We start from the raw sequence: 20,817 nt of genomic DNA on the forward strand, positions 1-20,817 counted from the left end.
AATGGCTGCAGCATCAGGAGGCAGCGGGACGTATACTCGGTAAAGAGCTGTGCCTTTTTACGCACCGCCTTCGCTGTGTTTAACTTAATCAGAACAGTTTAAGAGTGACTGCAGGCTGCTACGTGTTAACCACACACACATCTACACACATTGAACTGCCCGATTACTCCCCCTTTTATTAGTTTTATGAAGGAGATGTCCAGTCAGTCACCAAGGCGCATGATGTGTGTGTGTATGTGCTCTGCTCAGCTCAGCTCTGTGTGTTCGGTGTGTTTGTGTCTGTCCGACACCGGCATATATGCGGCTGTTCCCAAAATAAATTAGTTTAATCTTAATCTCGATGTAGTGCTAAATGCTGTCGGGAGTGCACCGGAACGAACGACATTTTCCCAGCATTCACTGGATTATCCGTAAATCATACAAACAAAACCAAAACGTTGATTTATCTGTTTTCCCGTTTTGGTTTAAAAACTGAATAACGTCGGTTTTTTGGTTTTCCGAAAAACCAAAAAAACAACACCGGTTCTTTTTTAAACTTTGTTAATATGTTTTGGATGCATATTGTTCTAGTATTTGTTCAGGCTGTTACATACAATTAGCCTATGTTGCTACCTGCTGGTGGTGAGTAAATATTAAAATCAGTTAAAATTGACAACCGGTCCGCGATTTTTTTTTAATGTATCTACCGGTCCTTGGCACAATAAAGGTTGGGAACCCCTGTTCTATCACACAAGTCTGCTACATTCGGCATTCAATGCAAGTGTTAACAAAAGTGTGAACTGCCATGTTCCGGGATGCCATTCTGGCCAACTTTCTTTGCAAACATTTTATGCAGGTAATTATACACAATATTCTAATATTAAAGCTTTTTGCTGCAAAATATGCATTTAATTTGTAAATGGAAAAGGGTTAAAATGGACAAATGCACCATTTGTTCACGATTCTTTTGGCTGATTAACTGAACTGGTTAGTGTTTTTTTAAGGTTCTTTTTTTTGGGCCAGAGAGGGCTCTATTATGGCGCGTTTCCACTACAGCGCGGAGCACGGTTTAAGAGGGCTGTGACGTCAGCGGCCCGTTTTTAGTTGCGTTTCCACTTGGCCTAGTACCGGCCGGCGGGTCCTAATTCACTGTTTTTCTGGCCTCATAAAATCGTGGGTCTAGGGCCAGAGACAACGAGGCTGAGTCGGGCTGAGTATGCTAAACTAGAGAGAGAATCGCTGGCAAGGGGGCTACAACTACAACAAGATGGACATATTTGACCGTGATTTAATTGTAATACACGTTTCACAATGATGCCGAAGTAACAACATACTGATACCGGTTAGTAAAAACCATGAATTAATGCTTTGTCAAGTCTGCAGACAGACGGCAGGCGAAAAACCTTTTAAAATGCGTGTTTTCTAAATGGAGATTGGCCAAGCTAACGCAGTATATGCTCCGACCGTCCACACTCACAACAACGGCCTATACAGACATAAATAAAGCAGCGACTGTATTCACCATGACACAGGCAGTCTGTGGTTTGTACTTGTTTAACTTTTGTCTAGTTTCTGAACATATATGAGGAGCTGTGAGCTCTGAGTGCTAACAGCTAACGGCTGTGTTGTTTTTCTGGGGTTCTCATTGAAGATGACGTCACGGCTCCGCCTACACTGCGTTACTATAGATACTACCCCAGTTCCTAAACTGTAATGGAAATGCGCCATAAAGTGAGCCAGTCCTAACGAGGCCCAGCCATACCGAGCGAGGCCGTGTAGTGGAAATGCGCCATTAGAGATTCTATAGAGTGCTCCCAAGCAAAGAATTAAGCGCTTTGTGTATTGTAGTTAAAAATCCTGAGATTTATTTCTTGCACTTTATAAACTCAATGAATATGTGAAGACTTTATTCTGGTTGTGTTTACATCCTGAATTTGAATGTATTTTCAAATGTACAATTACCTAAATTAATCTCATCATGGTGTGAAAATGTACCTCCATCGTCTGTCTGTGCCAGTCTCTCCGTTTTACACCGAACTTCACTGGGAGTTAACATCGGAGACGTTGGAGACGTCTGAGTGGAGAAGTCAGCCTGAGAGAAAGGAGGCAGCAGACTCTCTGACTCAGCATCCTGACAGGAGCAAACCCAAATCATGTCAGATGAAGAACCCTCAATATACCATTTATGGATCCAATATTTAAAAAAGGATATAGATTCTGGGATTAAATATCAGATTATCTTTAAAGGTCACCTATTATGCAAAATCCACTTGTTCATGTCTCTTCTACATAAACATGTGTCCATTCTGTGTAAAGAGATTCTGAAAGTTTCAGGAAAAAAGATTCTCTCACTTTTTGTCCTGAACCATTTAAAAACCTGTCTGAAAATGAGCTGATCAGATTTTGGCCACTTTATGATGTCATAACGATTTTTTGGTTTGTGTAACCATTAGCCAATCACCAACCAAGATAACCCCCCAGGATAGTACCATCTCTCTAGCAGGCACTAAAAATGGGGGTAAAAGTTCTCGGAACTAAGTACTCTTTTTGGTGTGAACGCAAAATTCCAGGCACTAACGGAACTAAACGGGAAAAGTATGGGTAAAAGTACTCTGGTGTGAACGCGCCTATTGTGTTCTTTTTAACCAAATATCTCTCAGAGGGGCGTGGGGAGTGGCTCCTTCTTTTCATCTAGAGTAACAGACAGAGAATCAGCACTTTTGGAACAGGGCTGAAACAGAGGGGATTATGGGATGCTGCAATGATCTGTTTGGTTTTTCGAGCCAAACACTTCAGAGACATGTTTTGTATCTGAGACCTATAATATATTGATGAAAAACAGTATAATATGGGACCTTTAAGAAACCACGGGTTAACATCACCAATTCTACTATAGGACTGAATGAGATTGAGAACATGATAAATAGAGTTTATGAAATGCTGCTAAAAGGAGAAATATATAGCTTAGACTTTGATCTAATATGTAATGACTCACTGAATTGATTGTTTCATCTGAAGCTCTGCTCTCTTCCTCCAGACAGAAATGAGTCTCCCTAATAATACAAATAAAACAGTAGCTTCAACAAGTTCCCACAATGCACAGCACGATGCAAAAATGATTGTACATTTCACATTGTAAATATCATAAAATGAAATAAAGTTATTTTCAGTGAATCACAGAGACTTGAGCCTACCTCGTCTGACGAACAGCCAAAAGGGTGAATAAATGAAAGAGAAGGAACATAAATATGAGATTATTGATCTTCTTCAACCTCTATTGATGATGTTTCTGTTACTGAATCAAAAAAGAGACTTACGAGAGGCTCACGAACCAGGTGTTCACTATCATCTATATCAGTATCTAAAGGGGCCGTTATTGAATCCGATTCATTATCGCCTGTAAGAGAAGGGAAAACACATTAAACCTTTGTTCAGTGTTAAATAGGTTATTTTCTCTCATGCGTTGTAAGTGTGTTAACCTGAATTTGAAGAATCATCCCTCAGTGAAGCCCTGAAGACTTTGGATCTACGTTTAGAAGGGGTCCCGTTCTGTCTGTGAGGAGAGAGTCAGTTATTATAAACACTGTCACTGTAAAGTGTTCGGGTAAACAAGTAGCTTGATTTTAAGTCAAAATAAAAGTAAGTGACTTTAAACATGAACATATTTCACACTGTGTCCCTCAGACCTTCATCAGGCAAAGGAAGACAAAACCCATTTAGTTTAATATTAAAAATTGAACTCCTATTTAAGTTATTTGTGTTTTTGTTTTTTTAATACATATTATAGGTAAATTACTAAGAGTCTATACATATTTGTTTTGTAGTTTAAAGTACTTGTCTGGATTTGTTTTTTAAGAATAGAGCAGATTTAACTAGTGAACATCTGATATTAAGTTTGGTAGTTTGTGTTTGGTTGGTAGCAGGGTGATTTTGTCCACCCTCAATCGGTAACCATCATGCCAGCTACCTTGACAAAAATCTGAAACCTAAACACCCCAATATTCTGGTCTTCAGTAAGTTCACATCTAAAAACAACTTCATTAAAGGTAGGGTAGGTAAGTTTGAGAAACCGGCTCGAGATACACTTTTTGTTATATTCCATGGAATGCTCTTAACATCCCGATAGCAATGAATATCTTAAGTGCTTTGACAAAAAATCCATACAAAAATGTCATCTGTGGAAGCCGTAGTACTGTAAAAAGCACGACCAATCATTTTAGCCGGCCCGGCTAAAATAACTGGATGGCCTACCTGCCTGTCAGCCTTCCATCTATGCACAAACTTATCTCGTGCCCTCATTGGTCATGTGCGCGTTCGTGTGTGTTGGAGGAGGGGCTCTATAAGGAAGTGGCAGATTTTCTCCGGTTGTGTATTTTCAAATTCTAGCGATCTCGAGCCGGTTTCTCAAACTTATCTACCCTACCTTTAAGAGTGCCGACATAGATACAGAATATGTTGGTGGTGTTAGTCTTGGTGTTGATGTGTGGTCCATTAAAGGTGATTTTGTTCCTTTTTTTATATAAAGTGCATTCAAAGTATGCTTTTTGCACTGATATCATTGTCAGCTATTTGAGTCTTGAATTTCCCACAGGTGGACTTTAACACTGCATATACAGTATTTCATTAATTTGGTGTATTGTGATTATTAGACCTGTTTGATTTTAAATAACCATTCGTGTAGGTTTCTATATTTTGTCTAATATGACGCTGTTTGTAACATAAATAAGTTCTTATTTAATGCTTAACCTTAAATTGAATGCATGTATGCCATGTTGCTGTCATACTCTGATTGGTGGATTTTCCCCTGGGGAGTCCCCTTTATACGCATGGTCATGGTTATATATATTTACTTTGCCTGAAAGTATTTGAACCCACAGTGAGGACGAGTGGGCAGGATCATTGTTTGATCAAGTCAGAGTTTTTGATCCTACACATCTCTCATAAAGCTTTATTGTGCAAGAAGTGTTTTGAAATTGTTAACAGAAGGAGCTACATAATTGATTTTTAAATACAAATAATAAGGGTTGATATGCTACCAACTTTACAAAAACATTTCAAGACTTTTAGGGAACAACTTTAAACCTTAAAAAATAGCAAAGCGAGCATGAAAATAATCACACACTTACTTGTCTCTAAAACTCAACCGTCTCTGTTTCAAAAGCAAAATCAGAATGATTAAAATCACTATAACATGGTGAGATTAAAGTATTAAAAAGCTGTATTTATGTGATCATGAACAGTATGTGTACCTTGATAGATGAAGGCTTCCTACTGCTGGAGGAGTTTGAGTCACTGCTGTACACAGTCGGCCGTTGGTCAGTAGAGTCACCTGTCGAGAAGAATAATCATTTTAGGGATCTGTAACATTAAGAATAAAAACACAAGACAGAGTTGCTGTGAGTGTGACATACCACTGGCATTCTTCTTGTGTGAACCAGGAGCATGTTTGTCACAATATGACCTAAAAACACACGAGTGGATGTTAGAAAGGGATCAGATATCAATGTTCAGAGCATAAAAATGTTTAGTTTTAGCCTTATAAAGAAAGAGCTTTGCAAAATGTGAACATACTTACATAATAAGACAAACTTTCCAAGTCGATGTTTCCTTCTGACTTCTCACAGGTAAGGCAATAAACCTCATGAAATAAAAACAAATGTGTGTCTTCGATAAACATGATTGTACTTATAGACATTAATACAGAAATTTGAACTGCATTTATTTTAAGTCATCTTGCAGCTGCAAAACTGCAAAAAAAGTGTATTACTCCGCCCCTCAAACTAACCCCAAATGATGCACTAATTTCTCCTGCTCGAGTGGCATTTGTTGAAATCTACAGAGCCCAACTCTTTAAAGTGGACCTATCATGCTATATTTGAATAATATATTGTAGGGCCATACCTATATAAAACATGTCTGTGAAGTTTTTTTTTCAAAATACCAAACAGATCATGCATTTTAGCCATGCCTCATTTCACTCTATTTGCTCTATTCCAGCCCTGTCTTCACAAGGGCTGATTCTGTGGCAAATGAGCTGCAGCTGACCACGCCCCCCTGCAAAGGAGGGGGGCGAGGCACGAGCGTCATGTTACCATGCTGTTACCATGCTGTTACCATGCTGTTACCATGCTGTTACCATGCCACGGCAACCTCTCATTCCCCTGATAGGTGGAGAGTTGCCCATATAGGCGGAGCACCCCGTTTCTGACGTCAGAACAATTTCAAATCTGGATCAGTTTTTATCAGATCCGTTGCAGCCCCGTTTTTAGAGATTTGGGTATGGAGGAAAATAGAGAGGGTTGTGTTTTCTGACAGTTGGTGAGTTCCTTGGAACACCGGGGACACATATTCATCTATAAAAGACGTACAAAAGTGCATTTTGCATGATAGGTCCCCTTTAAGGTAATTATTTATTACAGTTTTAAGTGGTTTGCTATACATTTATGTAGAAGACAGTTTCATAAATCAAACCTTAGATGTTCCAGCTTCTTCAGGATTTCTGTAAGCTCTAGACTGTGAGGATAAAGGGAGACGTCCATTTTCGGAGGGGTTGTTTTCTGGAAACGGGAATAGATGGAAAAACATGCTATTGAACAGGTTTGGCTATGGGCAGCATGGATAATATCATATCCTGCTATAAATAACTCATTGTTAACTATAATGTTTTTGCCTTTAATCCATGCGTCAACCTGATGCACAAAATGACACTATATACCTTACATTTACAAATTGAAGGTGTATAGTGTCATTTTGTGCATGCCTAGATGGCTTTAATGGTAGTGTCTGCTTCTTCCTTACCTTCTGCGGGGTCTGCTATTGACGGCTCATCTGTGGGGGACTGGGTGACGGCTGCTCCCCCCACCACGTTCCCTACAGGCTCATCGGTGCCTGGGTCGTTCTGATGTACCATTAACCTGAGGAGAAAACAAACAGTAAAGATGACAAGAGTCCATAGTATGCCGGGGCCCTTTATGATGCGCCGGTGAAGATGGCCGCATCGTCTTTGGGCTCCTCTCCAACTTTGCCCCTTTTCGTATTTTGTGCGTATTTATTTTACTTTTGCCGTTTTACTTTTAACATGGTTCGCAACATGCAAGATGACCGCACCTACTCTGCCACACAATATAGCAGAGAGGAACTTCTTCACATTCGAAACTTCGTGGACAATAATAACCCTCCGACAGACAATGGAGATTTGCCATGGCTACCTGTTGCTGTCCTACCTGAGAGACGCAGGAGGAAGACCAAGCGAGGATGCCGGGCCGGGCTGCTGGTCAGACTGAGGAAACGAGAGAACCGACCCCCTCTTCCGAGTATTCTTCTGGCTAATGTTCAATCCATTGAAAATAAGCTAGATGAACTCAGAAGCCGGATTGCTTTTCAACGGGACATTAAGAACTGTAACGTGTTAATTCTCACTGAGACTTGGCTCAACCCCGCTATCCCGGACTCCGCCATTGTTCCTGTCGGATTCACAATTTTTCGTCAGGACCGGACTGCTAACTCGGGGAAAAGTAAGGGAGGCGGTGTGTGTGTAATGACTAACAACAACTGGTGCACAGATGTGAAGATTATTTCTCCGGACTGTTCCGCTCATCTAGAGCACCTCATGATCACATCCCGGGCCTTTCATCTGCCGAGGGAATTCACATCTGTGAATATGGTGTATATCCCGCCGCAGTCGCTCGCCGACAACAACACGGCACTCGATCAGCTGTTTGGGATTATTGATAAGACCGAGACTTCACGGCCAGATGCGGCGTTCGTTGTGGCCGGAGATTTCAACACCGCCAACATGAAGAAGGTCTTGCCAAAATATTACCAACACATCAGCTGCCCGACGCGCGGGGGAAACATACTGGACCATGTTTATTCCCCTTTTCGAGATGGATATAAGGCTCTCCCTCGCCCTCCCTTCGGCAAATCAGACCACATCTCACTGCTGCTGCTGCCTGCTTACAAGCAGAAACTTAAAAGGGACAGACCGGTAATAAGGACAGTACAGCGATGGAGCGAGGACTCAGATTCAGCACTGCAGGATTGCTTTGCATCTACGGATTGGAGTGTGTTTGAGGACAATAACATCAACACACACACGGACACTGTCATCTGCTACATTGGGAAATGCATCGATGACGTGGTACCGAAGGTTTCTGTACGAACATTCCCAAATCAAAAGCCCTGGATAAACTGCGAGGTGCGCGGCAAGCTGAAAGCGCGCACTATCGCGCACAGAGCTGGAGATTTGGAGGAGTACAGGAAATCTAGGTATGATCTCCGGAGAGCAATTAACAATGCAAAGAGACAGTACAAAGTGAAGGTGGAATCTGACTTCAAAGGCTGTAACACCAGGAATATGTGGGCGGGACTAAGAACAATGACAGACTACAAAGGAGCAGCGGGGGGTGCTGCGGGAGTGTCTGCGTGCGCATCTCTCCCAGATGAGCTGAACAGTTTTTTTGCACGCTTTGAGAGCAGCCAGGCTGAGGAGGTACAGAGGGACCAGGAGCAGGGGCGGACTGGCCGCCGGCCCATCAGGACGAATCCCGATGGGCCGGTACTGAAGTGGGCCGGTCGGACGATGTGGGCCGGTCGGATAAGTCACTACCCCTACCCCCCCCCCCCGTCGACAATTTCCTCGCGGTATTTACTTGCGGCACCGAGGTGGGCCGCTCGGATAACTCACTAGATAACTCACTAGCACCCCCCCCACCCGTTGATAATTTACGAGGTGGGCCGGCGGTACCGAAGTGGGCCGGTTGAGAGTCCCGGGCTGATTTGTAGTCCCAGTCCGCCCCTGACCAGGAGCTACCATGCCCTTTTGTTTTAAACAGGGCAGATGTGTGTAAATCCTTTAAAAGGGTTAACCCACACAAGGCTCCTGGACCTGATGGCATCCCTGGCCGTGTTCTCAGGGTGTGTGCAGTTCAGCTGGCAGAGGTGTTCACAGACATCTTCAACAGGTCCCTGTTGCAGTCTGTAGTCCCCACATGCTTCAAACACTCCACTATCGTTCCTGTCCCGAAAAAGACAATAATCACCTGCCCCAACGACTACCGCCCAGTAGCACTCACCTCCATCATAATGAAGTGCTTTGAGCGGTTAGTCAAATCATTCATCACCTCCTCCCTCCCTGACTCTCTGGACCCCCTGCAGTTTGCCTACAGAGCAAACAGGTCCACAGACGACGCCATATCCCTCACCATCCACACTGCCCTCTCACACCTGGACCCGAAGAACAGGAACACATATGTGAGAATGCTGTTCATTGACTACAGTTCAGCATTCAATACCATTGTGCCCTCCAAGCTGGCCATCAAGCTCAGAGAGCTCGGGCTCAACAGCGCCCTCTGTGACTGGATCCTGAACTTCTTGACGGGCAGACCCCAGGCAGTGCGGGTGGGAAACATCACATCCTCCACCCTGATTCTCAACACCAGTGCCCCTCAAGGCTGCGTGCTCAGCCCTCTCCTCTACTCCCTGTTCACTCACGACTGCGTGGCCACACACAGCTCCAACACCATCGTGAAGTTTGTTGATGACACGACCGTCATCGGCCAGATCACAGACGACGACGAGACGGCATACAGAGAGGAGGTCGAAAACCTGACATCTTGGTGCCAGGATAACAACCTCCATCTCAACATCAGCAAAACAAACGAGCTGATTGTGGACTACAGGAAGCAGCAGGGAGAGGGACACGCCCCCATCGCCATCAATGGGACTACGGTGGAGAGAGTCAGCAGCTTCAGGTTCCTTGGGGTCCACATCACTGAGGACCTAACATGGACTCTTCACACCACCACCATCACCAAGAAAGCTCGACAGCGGCTCTTCTTCCTCCGCAGGCTGAGGAGGTTCAAAATGGATTCCAGGATACTCTGCAACTTCTACAGGTGCACCATAGAGAGTATCCTAACTGGCAGCATCACGGCCTGGTACGGCAGCTGCACCGACCTCAATCGTAAGGCTTTACAGAGGGTGGTGAAAACTGCACAGCACATCACCAGGACGGAGCTGCCATCCATGGAGGACCTTTACTCCCAGCGGCTCAGGAAGAAATCACTACGGATTATCAAAGACCCCCATCACCCCAGCCACAAACTGTTCTTTCTGTTGCCGTCTGGCAGACGTTACCGCAGCATCCTGGCAAAAACAAAAAGATTCGGAGACAGTTGCTTCCCGCGGGCAGTGAGACTGTTAAACAATTGAACTGCTGAAACAATTTCAAAACATTCATCTGCTACTCAGTAATATATATCTAATATCTAATATATATCATTCCAATAACTTGTATATAGACTCGTACTGCACTATTCCACATACTCACTTTATTTTATAACTATTTTTCTTTTTGTATTACTCTTACTATCTGTATTATTATTATGTTGCATTGTTGGAGAAGCCTGTGACATAAGATTTCCAACAACATAATTACTCTGTAGCTATGTCAGTTTGACAATAAAGAACCTTGAACCTTGGGAAAGAGTAGCACAGGAGGGTTTTAGGAGAGAGACGTGAGAGTGGGACCTTCAGTGATGATAGAGGACCGTGTCCACACGTCAGTTCAACACTGATATGTTTTGTGTGTGTGTCACTCACCAGTCCATGGCTAGTTCTATTCCCTGGTTCCCTGTGATGGCTACCGCCATCTCCCTGAAAACAGGACAGACAGGTTTATTATAATGTCACACAGTTTTATTGAAATAAATAGCTAAGGATCCCATGGTATGTAGCACAATGTGGCCATACGATAATAACAAAAGATGGAACACGGCGCGCCTACAATACAACACATTTTACATAAAGAATTAAATGAAAAACGCCCTTATCTTTAAATAAATGTTGGCTTACCTGATTGCATTAACAAAACGTATTTTAAAAAAAAAGAATGGACGGTTTGAAATAATACTTTGGTGAACCTTTTTTTAACATTTATTATGCTTTCTTTCTTACATTGTAAGAGAATATGATAGTTGTATGTCAAGCGATTGGCAATACAAAGGTTGTGACACTCCGGTTTCTATCCAGCCCTTCATATCTTCCATTGGGAATCTGGTGTTGTTTGCTCTTAAGTTACAAATAGCCTGCCTGTATTTGACCTATTGTTTCTTATACAACAGATACTCTTTCCTAACATTCAATCAGTCATGTATTTTTAACAGCAACACAAAGTGGGTACCTACCAAGTTCCCATAGTCCTTAATATTTAAGGTTGTAATTTTAACATTTAGGGAGTAATTAAGACATTAGATTAATACAAAATAAAAAAGTCCAATCAAATGCATAAAACGTAGCCGGTTTCACTTTCACTTCCTTGAAAGTCGTCTCAAATCTAAGACTTAAATTAGCCAGGATATATTTTGGGGTTTGGTATCACTCACGCTCTGTTTCTGTCGAAGCCCATCTGCATCAGACTCTCTGGTGTTGTTAGCTCATTGTGACCTGAAACAGATTGTATAGACAAACACAGTCGTCATCTTTCAATTGGACACATTGTTGTTACCCTACTGCGATTTGCTAATAAGAATAATAAAGTAATTCACAATATTTAGCCAAGCCCCTTTTGTGATAACATGAATCGATATCTTAAAGGACACCTATCATGCTATATTTAAATGATATATTGTAGGGCCATACCTATATAAGGTATATTAATACGTTTCTGTTTTCAAAATACCAAACAGATCATGCATTTTAGCCATGCCTGATTTCGCTCTATGTGCTGTTTGCTGTCTACGGGGCTGATTCTATGAGCTGCAGCTGACCACGCCCCCCTGCAGGAGAGGGGAGCCGTGCTCTGATCAAGTCAAGAGGGGGAGAAAAAAAGATCTCCGTCCTCCGTGTTTTATTATATTGTCGTTATTCATTTGTTTTATTAATTTGTTTTATTCATTTGTTTTAAAGCTCAATAAATAACAAAGAAGACCTTTGACCGGAAGATTTAAACTTTAACGGACATCTTGACCGGCGAAAGAAAACCTAACTGAAACTCTGCCGCACGGTCCCCTCGTTCCTTGGAAGAGGCGGAGAGGTGGGTGTTTGTCATCTGCTGGTGGACTAACCGGAGAGAATTACAGTGCTTGCCTCGACGGGGAGGGATTGCATTGAATTAAAGCAGCGGGAGCAAACGCTTGCCTCGGGGAGGGAGAAAAAAAGCCACAGCGGAGAGTCTTCTTCGCTGCTTTTGTGGCAGACTACATCGCCACTTACAGGCCTGGCATATATACTACAGCGCTTTCGAGCGGCAATGGCCGGCCGTGGCCCAACCCCACATTCCCCTGATAGGTGGAGAGTTGGTCCAATTGCCGTAGCGCCACTTTCCTGACGTCAGGACAGTGTTCAAATCTGCATCAGTTTTTATCAGATCCGTTGCAGCCCCTTTTTTAGAGATTTGGGTATGGAGGAAAATAGAGAGGGTTGTGTTTTCTGACACTTGGTGAGTATTATGTGTTAAAAATACATTTTTAACACATAATATGTCATAAACTGAAAATATGTTTTGACAGGAAGAAGGTCAAGAAATTCCACACCTACCTTGTGTTTTTGGATAGTGTTTGTAGCAGTACAGCCTGAAGCAGAACACAAAGTTGTTTGACATCAAAACCAATTTACACTTCACTTTGTTCATACTGCAGGACAGGGTAATGGATAACCCAGACACACAGAAAACGTTGATATTGGACTTACACATATTTCTCCTTTGTTACATCCTCAACGATCTCGGCTCTTTCTTCCACAGCACACGGGTAGTGGTAGGATTTCTTGCAGCGTCCGACTTCACACCCAGCCGTGGCTCCCCTCTTCTTACATTTGTTACAGATCTTACACAAACAAATGAGTTAAAGGTCACCTATTATGCAAAATCCACTTTTTCATGTCTTTTATACATCAACATGTGTCCCCTCTGCGTAAAGAGATTCTGAAAGTTTCAGGAAGTAAGATTCGCTCACTTTTTGTCCTGATCCATTTATATAAAAACCTGTCTGGAACTCAGCTGATCAGATTTTGGCCACTTTATGATGTCATAACGATTTTTTGGCTCGTGTAACCATTAGCCAATCACCAACCAAGGTAACCCCCCCCCCACCTTATCACCTGAATCTCTTCCTAGAGCACCATTAGCCGCGTTCACACCAAGTACTTTGCTGTACTTAGTGCCCCGGCACTTATTACCCCAGGGCACTTAGTACAGATCGCGGTCACACCGGAATAAGTTCCCTGAGGGAAGATTACGCAAATGAGCCGCTGACGTCACTTCGTCTTCTTCTGCTTTGGGTTTACTGGCAGGCCGCAAACCACTTCATGGTGTATACTGCCGGCCGAAGTCCCCGGCCGGAAGTCCCCGGAGTTGGGGACTGGCTTCAGTAGAAGCTGCTGGGACTCCCTGCTAATGCAAGGATAATAAAATGGCGGCTCTACAAAACATTTCAGAGTTTTACGGGGCATGGTTTGCAATTCGCCCAGCCAATCAGAACTGGGGCACTTTTTTCCCCCAGGAAAGTACCATCTCTCAGCAGGCACTAAAAATGGGGGTAAAAGTTCCCGGCTTGAAGTACTCTTTTTGGTGTGAACGCGACATAAGGGGTACTAATGGAACTAAACGCGAAAAGTACAGGGAAAAGTACTCCGGTGTGAACGCGGCTATTGTGTTCAGGGGCGCGGGAAGGGGGGTGCTAAGGGCGCTGCAGCACCCCCTAGCGGCAGGCAGGCGGAGCTCCTCTGCCTGCACATTTATTTTTTTATATAATATTTTTATTTCATTTCATTGTGCCTGAGATATATTTTATATTATTATTCAAATTATTATTTTAAACTATATAATACATTATTTAGCTTCAGGGAAGAAAAATAAAAAAGATGTGGAAAAAAAGTGCGTGTAACTGACATGGCGCTAAAACGTATCTCGGAATTCTTTCTCACTAAAAACGCTAAATCTGCTAAAAAGATTGAAATAAAAGATGCAGGGGCAGGGCATTATTACGCAGAATCTGTGTCATATGTAGCCAGGAATTAGCAATGCCTTGATAGCCTACTTCAACTAATGTAAATTCCACATTGTTATAATAGCGTGCACTGGAGTCCGTTGTTATGCACTGTGTGTGTGTGGTTTTGCTCGGTGTATGTCAACGTCACACCCGGATAGGGTAATAACTTCATAATTAACTACGTCTGAAAGCAGAAGTCTGGGGCAAATAATTGCAAGTCTCTTCAGTGAGAATGTCACAAAATAAAAAAAAGTCAAAAAAAAGGGAAGTGACATTAAAAAAAAAAGTAACATTTTGAAAAAAAAGTAACATTTAAAAAAAAAAAGAATCAAATTCGGAGAAAAAAAATGCATATTTTGAAGAAAAAAAGTCAAATTTGAGATGCATTGTGGGACATGTAGTTTATGGGCAACGTGCTTCTGTAAATCATCATGTAACCGTATAATAAACATATAATATTATTTGCAAGCTCTTGTGGGGCCACAGAAAATGAAGTCACGGGCCGGATTTGGCCCCCGGGCCTTGAGTTTGACACCCCTGATGTTTCAGCACTTTTGAAGCAGGGCTGAAACAGAGGGGTTTATGGGATGCTGCAATGATCTGTTTGGTGTTTAGAGCCAAACACTTCAGAGACATGTTTGTAAATATCTGAGACCTATAATATATTGATGAAAAACAGTATGATAGGGGACCTTTAAACAACTAAACACACAAACATTGGATTAGGCCAATTCATGACAGAAAACAATCAAGAATCTTTACCAGTTGTCGTCCTCGTTTCACCTCGTTCAACACATCCTCCACAGAGAAACCAAACAGATCGTCGAACTGCGGAGTGTTACGACAAATGAGTGCAGAGGCAAATAACTGGAGAAAAACAAAGAAACAGCACGAGTGAGAACAAATGTTTAATACAGTGAAACTGTAAATCATGGAAACATAAGGGTTTCACTGGAGGAGCAGAATTAAACATCAGCTGTACACAAAGGCCTTATTGGAGAATTATACATTTATATCATACATGCAAACTGAATCTTGGAAGTTCAGCACATATACTGTACAAGAGACTGATATATGTGAAGTAAAAGTGGAGGGACTTTTTTTTATTGTACTATATTTATTACATTTTATACATTTGTAGTTAATTCCATTATTAGTAGATTCTCATTTTTTAGTTGCAGGGAGTCTGAGAACACACAACTAATTCATTGTGCAAATACAAAACACGACACTTTGAAGAGTAATCTGTTGGATTTAGGGTTGCAAAGGGGCGGAAAGTTTCCGGAAAGTTTCCATGGAAGTTAAGCTGGGGAATTTTGGAAATATTCGATGCAAAATTAAACAAAAAAACATGACATTTCAACAGATTTTTTTTTTAAATCTTTTTTTTTCTCAAGTATAACAGAACAAGTTTTAATTATTTTATTGAACAATTATTTGTTTCATTGAAGAACGAAAACAGGAATGTTGAGTTAAATTAAGTTACTCATCCCCCCCAACCCCACTCATTAAAAAATGAACAAAAATGCACCCCCCATCCAAAAATCCCCACAAAGTCCCGTTCAAAATGTTAAATGAAAAGAGCCCTTCTCCCTCCAAGTCCCATTAAACATGCAAATCTTCTTTCAAGCAATCCTCTGCATTTTTGCTAAACCCTTTCAGTCAATGGGCTCTTCCTGGGCCTCATCAACATCCAACATCATGCCCCTTTCACACCGGCGCTTTTCCAGCTCCGGCTCGGAGGTGGAGCTGGAAAAGCGCCGGTTTTTCCTGTTCACACCGCAGCGGCGCCGCGTCATAGCTCCGGAATGCGGTTCACTTCCAGCTCCAAAAAATTGTCGGTCTAGAGGCAAGAGCTTCGGAGCTATGACGCGGCGTCGCTTACGTCTCTCTTACGTCGAGGCGTGCAGGAAACCTCCCCTGAACATGGGTCGACTGAAGAGTCTCGTCATGCCTGCCTACAAGGAGTAGCGCTGAGCAAAGTGACTAGAAGGCAACCACACACTTATAAACAAAAACACACTTTATAAAGTCAGGCAACACTAACCAGGCTTCGTGTGATTCTGTTTATTTGTACCTTACTTTGACCATCCGTTCGCTGTTATTGATCATTGTGGAGAGCAGGCAGACGTTTTGTTTGTTATTATAGCAGCTATCGGATGGAATCAATACATGGGCTGCACAGGTTGTCATGTCCGACTATCACAAGTAGAATCATAATGAAAAATACGCCGGTAAAATGTGCCTGTAGAAAACGGCTTAGCTTAGTCAGTTTAGCTTCGGTTGCTATGCTAACATCACCCATGTTATACCAGAGAAACTTTCATAACAGCGTTGTGATGCCAAACAGCGTCAATTCAGACTGACACACATTCACTTAAGGGGAACTGGGGATATGTATCAGCTGCTTGTGTGACAGTCAGACAGTGAATACTTTAGAGCCGTGTGAGCTAACCCGGAGCTAACGGGAGAATACACTCCTGTTGAAGAGCAGCCAGCACTGCAGCGGTCGGTAAATGCCGCTGAAACACATTAATAAACAATGAACCACGGCACTCTGGAGAAAAGTATAAGGTTGGAGAAGTCGTTATTTAATTTAATCTGGCTTCGTATGATTAAAAGCAACACGATCATCGACCCGACGCAGTCCCCCCCCCCGTTGTTGTTGTGAGCTCCGTTGGGGAGAAAATCAGCGATGTAAACGGTGACGTCATGACGCAGCAGCGGCAGCTGGGCGGTGTGAACAGAGCGGGAGCCGAAAAGGGAAACCGGAGCTGAACCAGAAAAGCTCTAGCTAGGAGCTAGAAAGGGAAAAGCGCTGGTGTGAAAGCCGCATGAGTCTTCCTCTTCAGTGTCACTGTCCAGCCTTGTTGAGGATGGCTCTGTGTCAGGCTCAAAGAGCCTTAGGTTTGCCCGAATGCCAACCAGTTTTTCCACTCTCACATTTGTGAGCCTGTTGCGAACCTTTGTGTGGTCTCAATAGCCATGCAGTAAGCAGTGTGCTATGGCATGGATATTCAAGTGTACTTGAATGGCATCTGTTTGTTTTAGTCAAGATTATGCTAAAATCTACTTTCCCCAACTATAAGTTCCCTATGAAGAGCCAACCTTCAATTTGGAAAATTCCCAGTTTATTTCCATAAATTCCCGTTTATTCCCGTGGAAAGTTTCCATCTTTGAAAATTCCCGGAATTTTGCAACCCTAGTTGGACTTGACTGAAATATTATCAAGTCCCTTATGTTGTGTTCGGGTCTCCCGTGACCCGTTTCAAGTTACAATTAGGGATGCTCCGATCGATCGGTCACCGATCGAGATCGGCCGATACTCACTCTCGACCGATCGATCGGCGCTCTCTAAACATGCCGATCGCGAGCGCCGATCGCATGACGTAAAATACATACACTTTTCTCTGTGCGCGGCAAAACAAGCTGACAAAATGGCTTCACCAGTCTGGCAATATTTCAAGGTGTCCGAAACAGACATTAAAATAGCGGTATGCAAGGAGTGTGAAGCAGAAATCCCCCGTGGTGGAACGCAAAAACGACAATTTAATACCACAAATTTATTTCAACATTTGAGAGTTCATCACCTCAAAGTATACAGCGAGTATGAAAGGCAAGCCAGCGCGTCAGTAAAAACTCCGTCATCCACTCAGTTGACAGTTAGTGAGACATTTAAACGGCAGGAACCCTATAGCAGGGACAGCAAGAAGTCAAAAGAAATAACAGCAAAGGTAATGGAATTCATTGGACTTGATCAGCAGCCTCTTTCTGTAGTGGAGGATAACGGGTTCCGACGACTTATTACCACCTTGGATCCACGCTATATCCTTCCAGGGCGTAAATATTTCACAGACGTATGTCTGCCGCAGTTATACCAAACAGCAGAGGTGGGACCAAGTCATTGTTTTGCAAGTCCGAGTCAAGTCTCAAGTCTTTGCGCTCAAGTCCGAGTCAAGTCTCAAGTCTTTGCGCTCAAGTCCAAGTCAAGTCTCAAGTCAGGATGGGCAAGTTCAAGTCAAGTCCAAGTCCTAAACTTTGACAAAACGAGTCTTAAACAAGTCATTATGTGCTTTTCCACAAATGTAATGACATCGATCAGAATAATACTTAATAATCAAACTGCTCTTTATTAGTCACATTAATCATTTAATAATCCATTTTCTCTCTGCTGGTAAAGTAACGTGTTTTCTTCTATTTTAAGAGGGATCAGTAAGGTAAGGCTACCGTGACGGTTTGATTCAGAAGGAGTTTAATGTATAAGATCCCTGATGTTAAGGTATCCAGAATGTTTATTTCCACTGTACAACATGTTATAAGGGACCCACAATCTATCTTTATGCAAGGGATAATGTGCAGCGAGGCGGTCTTTATGCGGAAAAAAACCTGAATCTACATCCCTCTGCAGGTGGTACTTTAAGTATATTTTGATGATAATACTTTTCTACTTTTACTTGAGTAACATTTTGAATGCAGGACTTTTTATTGTAACCGAGTATTCCTACACACAGGTACTTTTACTCAAGTACAAGATCTGAACTTCTCCCACCTCTGGCAATAAATCCTGAGTGGTTACCAAAAAAAAACCCTGCTCTGAAGGCTATTTTCATTTTACAAATCCTGCACTCAGCTTTGCTTTCTCCAATATCATTGAAATGCAGCCAGATGCTGCTTCTTTTTTCGGTTTTCGCAAATTTCTTGACTTTTTCCGACGCGCTTGCATTTAAATCCGGCTCCCCGTCTCCCCGTGGCTCTGTAGCTGGCCTGTACCACTACACCTGCTGTCTTTGGAGCGTCTGCCCCCCACCCTTCTTTCACATAATGGTATGATCCTAGTGTGTCCTCGCATATGATTGGCCGCATGGTGGCTCAGCAAAATAAAGTCCCGCCCCTGCCTGCATGGATTCACAGCAAGAGTTGCAGCGGCTGAAGATTCTGCTCTCCCCGACGGGAGTCTGCTCTTCTAAAGGCCCCTACACACTAGGCCGATATCGGCCGTCTTGCGTTGTCTGGCGAAAACGGGTTCCTTGTCGCCCAAAGTCAATTTGGTGTGTCCCGAACCCTCGGCCGTGACACGCCTTATTTGGCCTTTCACGGTCGACACCCGGCCGATTCAACATGTTGAATCGGCCGGGTGTCGGACACAAGCTATCGGGCCAAGAAACCACTCTGATCAGCTGTTCAGCTAGCAAATGAGAAGCGAAACGGAAGTGAGGGACGTAAACAAACGATTTAAGGCACAGGACAGCAGCTAAACACCAGCAGGTGATACTTAAAGACATCAAACATAGCCCTTAAATGTCCTCTCTTACCTCCCACACATAGCAGGGACATCTCTGATATCGGCGGGAGCGTCGCCGGCTGTCCTCTGCTGAGAGCTCCGTGATTTGTTTGGTCAAGTCCGGTTTTTCATCTCATCGTAAATTTAGCAAGAAGTGGCCATTATTACATTGCTGACTCAATAAACTACACACCCGCCAGAACACTGCGATCATCAGATGCAGGTCTATTAACTGTGATTTTATAGTATGTCTGCACTTTATGTGCTCATTTCATCATTCATGTATTTTTATATTCTAAAACATGTTTTCGATGGACGAGAGTGAAAATGGAACGGCACACGCTATTTGTTTGTTTATATGTTATATGTTAAGAATAGTTACTTTTATTGCTCTAAATAGTAAATAAATATATAATGTACACAACAGAGTTTCCGTTAGAAAGCTCTCCCGGATCTCCGCCCGCGGTGACTGACAGGTGACACACACTTCAAGTTAGATCCTAACACACTTAGCTATTTTATCTACCTCTGGAACAAGCTAAACTAGTTATAAATATATGTATTCTTCACTGTCGGGTCACTCATTAATATTACTGAATCAGCGAGCTGCATGAGATACTGACAGGCTGTCAGGAGAGAGAGAGAGGGGGAGAGAGGAAACGAGAGCGCTTCCGCTAATTTCTCCGGTGTTATTATTATATTTATATATACAGTCTATGGTTATTATCCAAAGTTAATGTAAACTTGAATAATGTACTTCATTTGAATGTAATAATTATGTTGGTTGTTGTTTGTGGAAGCGCCAGTGAATGAGCCCCATTAACTGAGTTTTAAGCATTACTTTAAATGGAAGATCCCCTAGGCCCCGCCCCCTCGATCGGCGATTGGCGATCGGTATCGGCCGATACTGATTCCGGCGATCGGCGATCGGCCCCAAAATTGGCGATCGGAGCATCCCTAGTTACAATTATATAATAACTACGCTCTAGTTTTTTTTATCGGAACAAGGCTTCATGATATCCTCCACAACAGCTATATAAACACTACAAAATGGATTTTGACCATTTTAGCCAAGTCTGAAGGTCTCTAAAGAAAAAAGTGTATAATTTGGTGTTCGGGTCTGGGAAGACCCAGCAGCATTGTTTTGGGTGACTCGGGGTCAAATTTGGCTCAATCAAGATTAATGTTTGACTTTAGACACCCCACCCCCACCCCCTTCATCCACTGTAACAATAATTTGTTTGCAACATGCACCTGGTCTCCCCTCTCTCTGGCCCCCCTCCCCCCACGGAAACTCCACCTTTCACAAATGTACACTAACACTTTAACCTGAACACACACATGCACGTGTGCAATATACATGAGAGTAACACATGCGTCACTTCCGGGCAAAAAGTACGGCTCCGCCCACTTTTGGGGGAAAACAAAGCTGTAATTTGAATGGCGGTCAATACAAATTCTGAAGTTTTTGCCAATCCGATCAGAAATGTAAGAAAACCGTGGATTTTTGGATATTCAAAGAGCCCGATTACAATGGCCAGAAAGGCAAACAATTACATTAAATCATTG

General features: G+C 42.8%; 1 protein-coding gene across 4 annotated transcripts in view; it reads right to left on the reverse strand.

Moving 5' to 3' along the window:
* The window catches only part of LOC117481048 (dentin sialophosphoprotein-like), a 35,794-nt gene that overhangs the window by 2,583 nt on the left and 12,394 nt on the right, over positions 1 to 20,817 (reverse strand). The window contains exons 2-16 of one of the 4 annotated variants that reach the window (XM_034128517.1): positions 14,730 to 14,834; positions 12,670 to 12,803; positions 12,517 to 12,551; positions 11,364 to 11,424; positions 10,582 to 10,635; positions 6,778 to 6,893; positions 6,451 to 6,536; positions 5,391 to 5,400; positions 5,229 to 5,308; positions 5,106 to 5,128; positions 3,459 to 3,532; positions 3,297 to 3,376; positions 3,174 to 3,178; positions 2,975 to 3,032; positions 1,942 to 2,110 (exon numbers count right to left, since the gene is read on the reverse strand). In XM_034128517.1, the coding sequence (XP_033984408.1) occupies positions 1,942 to 2,110; positions 2,975 to 3,032; positions 3,174 to 3,178; positions 3,297 to 3,376; positions 3,459 to 3,532; positions 5,106 to 5,128; positions 5,229 to 5,308; positions 5,391 to 5,400; positions 6,451 to 6,536; positions 6,778 to 6,893; positions 10,582 to 10,635; positions 11,364 to 11,424; positions 12,517 to 12,551; positions 12,670 to 12,803; positions 14,730 to 14,834 (1,090 nt within the window). Of the gene's footprint in view, positions 1 to 1,941; positions 2,111 to 2,974; positions 3,033 to 3,173; positions 3,179 to 3,296; positions 3,377 to 3,458; positions 3,533 to 5,105; positions 5,129 to 5,228; positions 5,309 to 5,390; positions 5,404 to 6,450; positions 6,537 to 6,777; positions 6,894 to 10,581; positions 10,636 to 11,363; positions 11,425 to 12,516; positions 12,552 to 12,669; positions 12,804 to 14,729; positions 14,835 to 20,817 lie in introns of all 4 variants that reach the window. The other 3 variants (XM_034128519.1, XM_034128518.1, XM_034128516.1) reach the window with 3 other exon arrangements.

The sequence above is a fragment of the Trematomus bernacchii genome, unplaced genomic scaffold (assembly GCF_902827165.1).
Source record: "Trematomus bernacchii unplaced genomic scaffold, fTreBer1.1, whole genome shotgun sequence".
Lineage (NCBI taxonomy): Eukaryota > Metazoa > Chordata > Actinopteri > Perciformes > Nototheniidae > Trematomus > Trematomus bernacchii.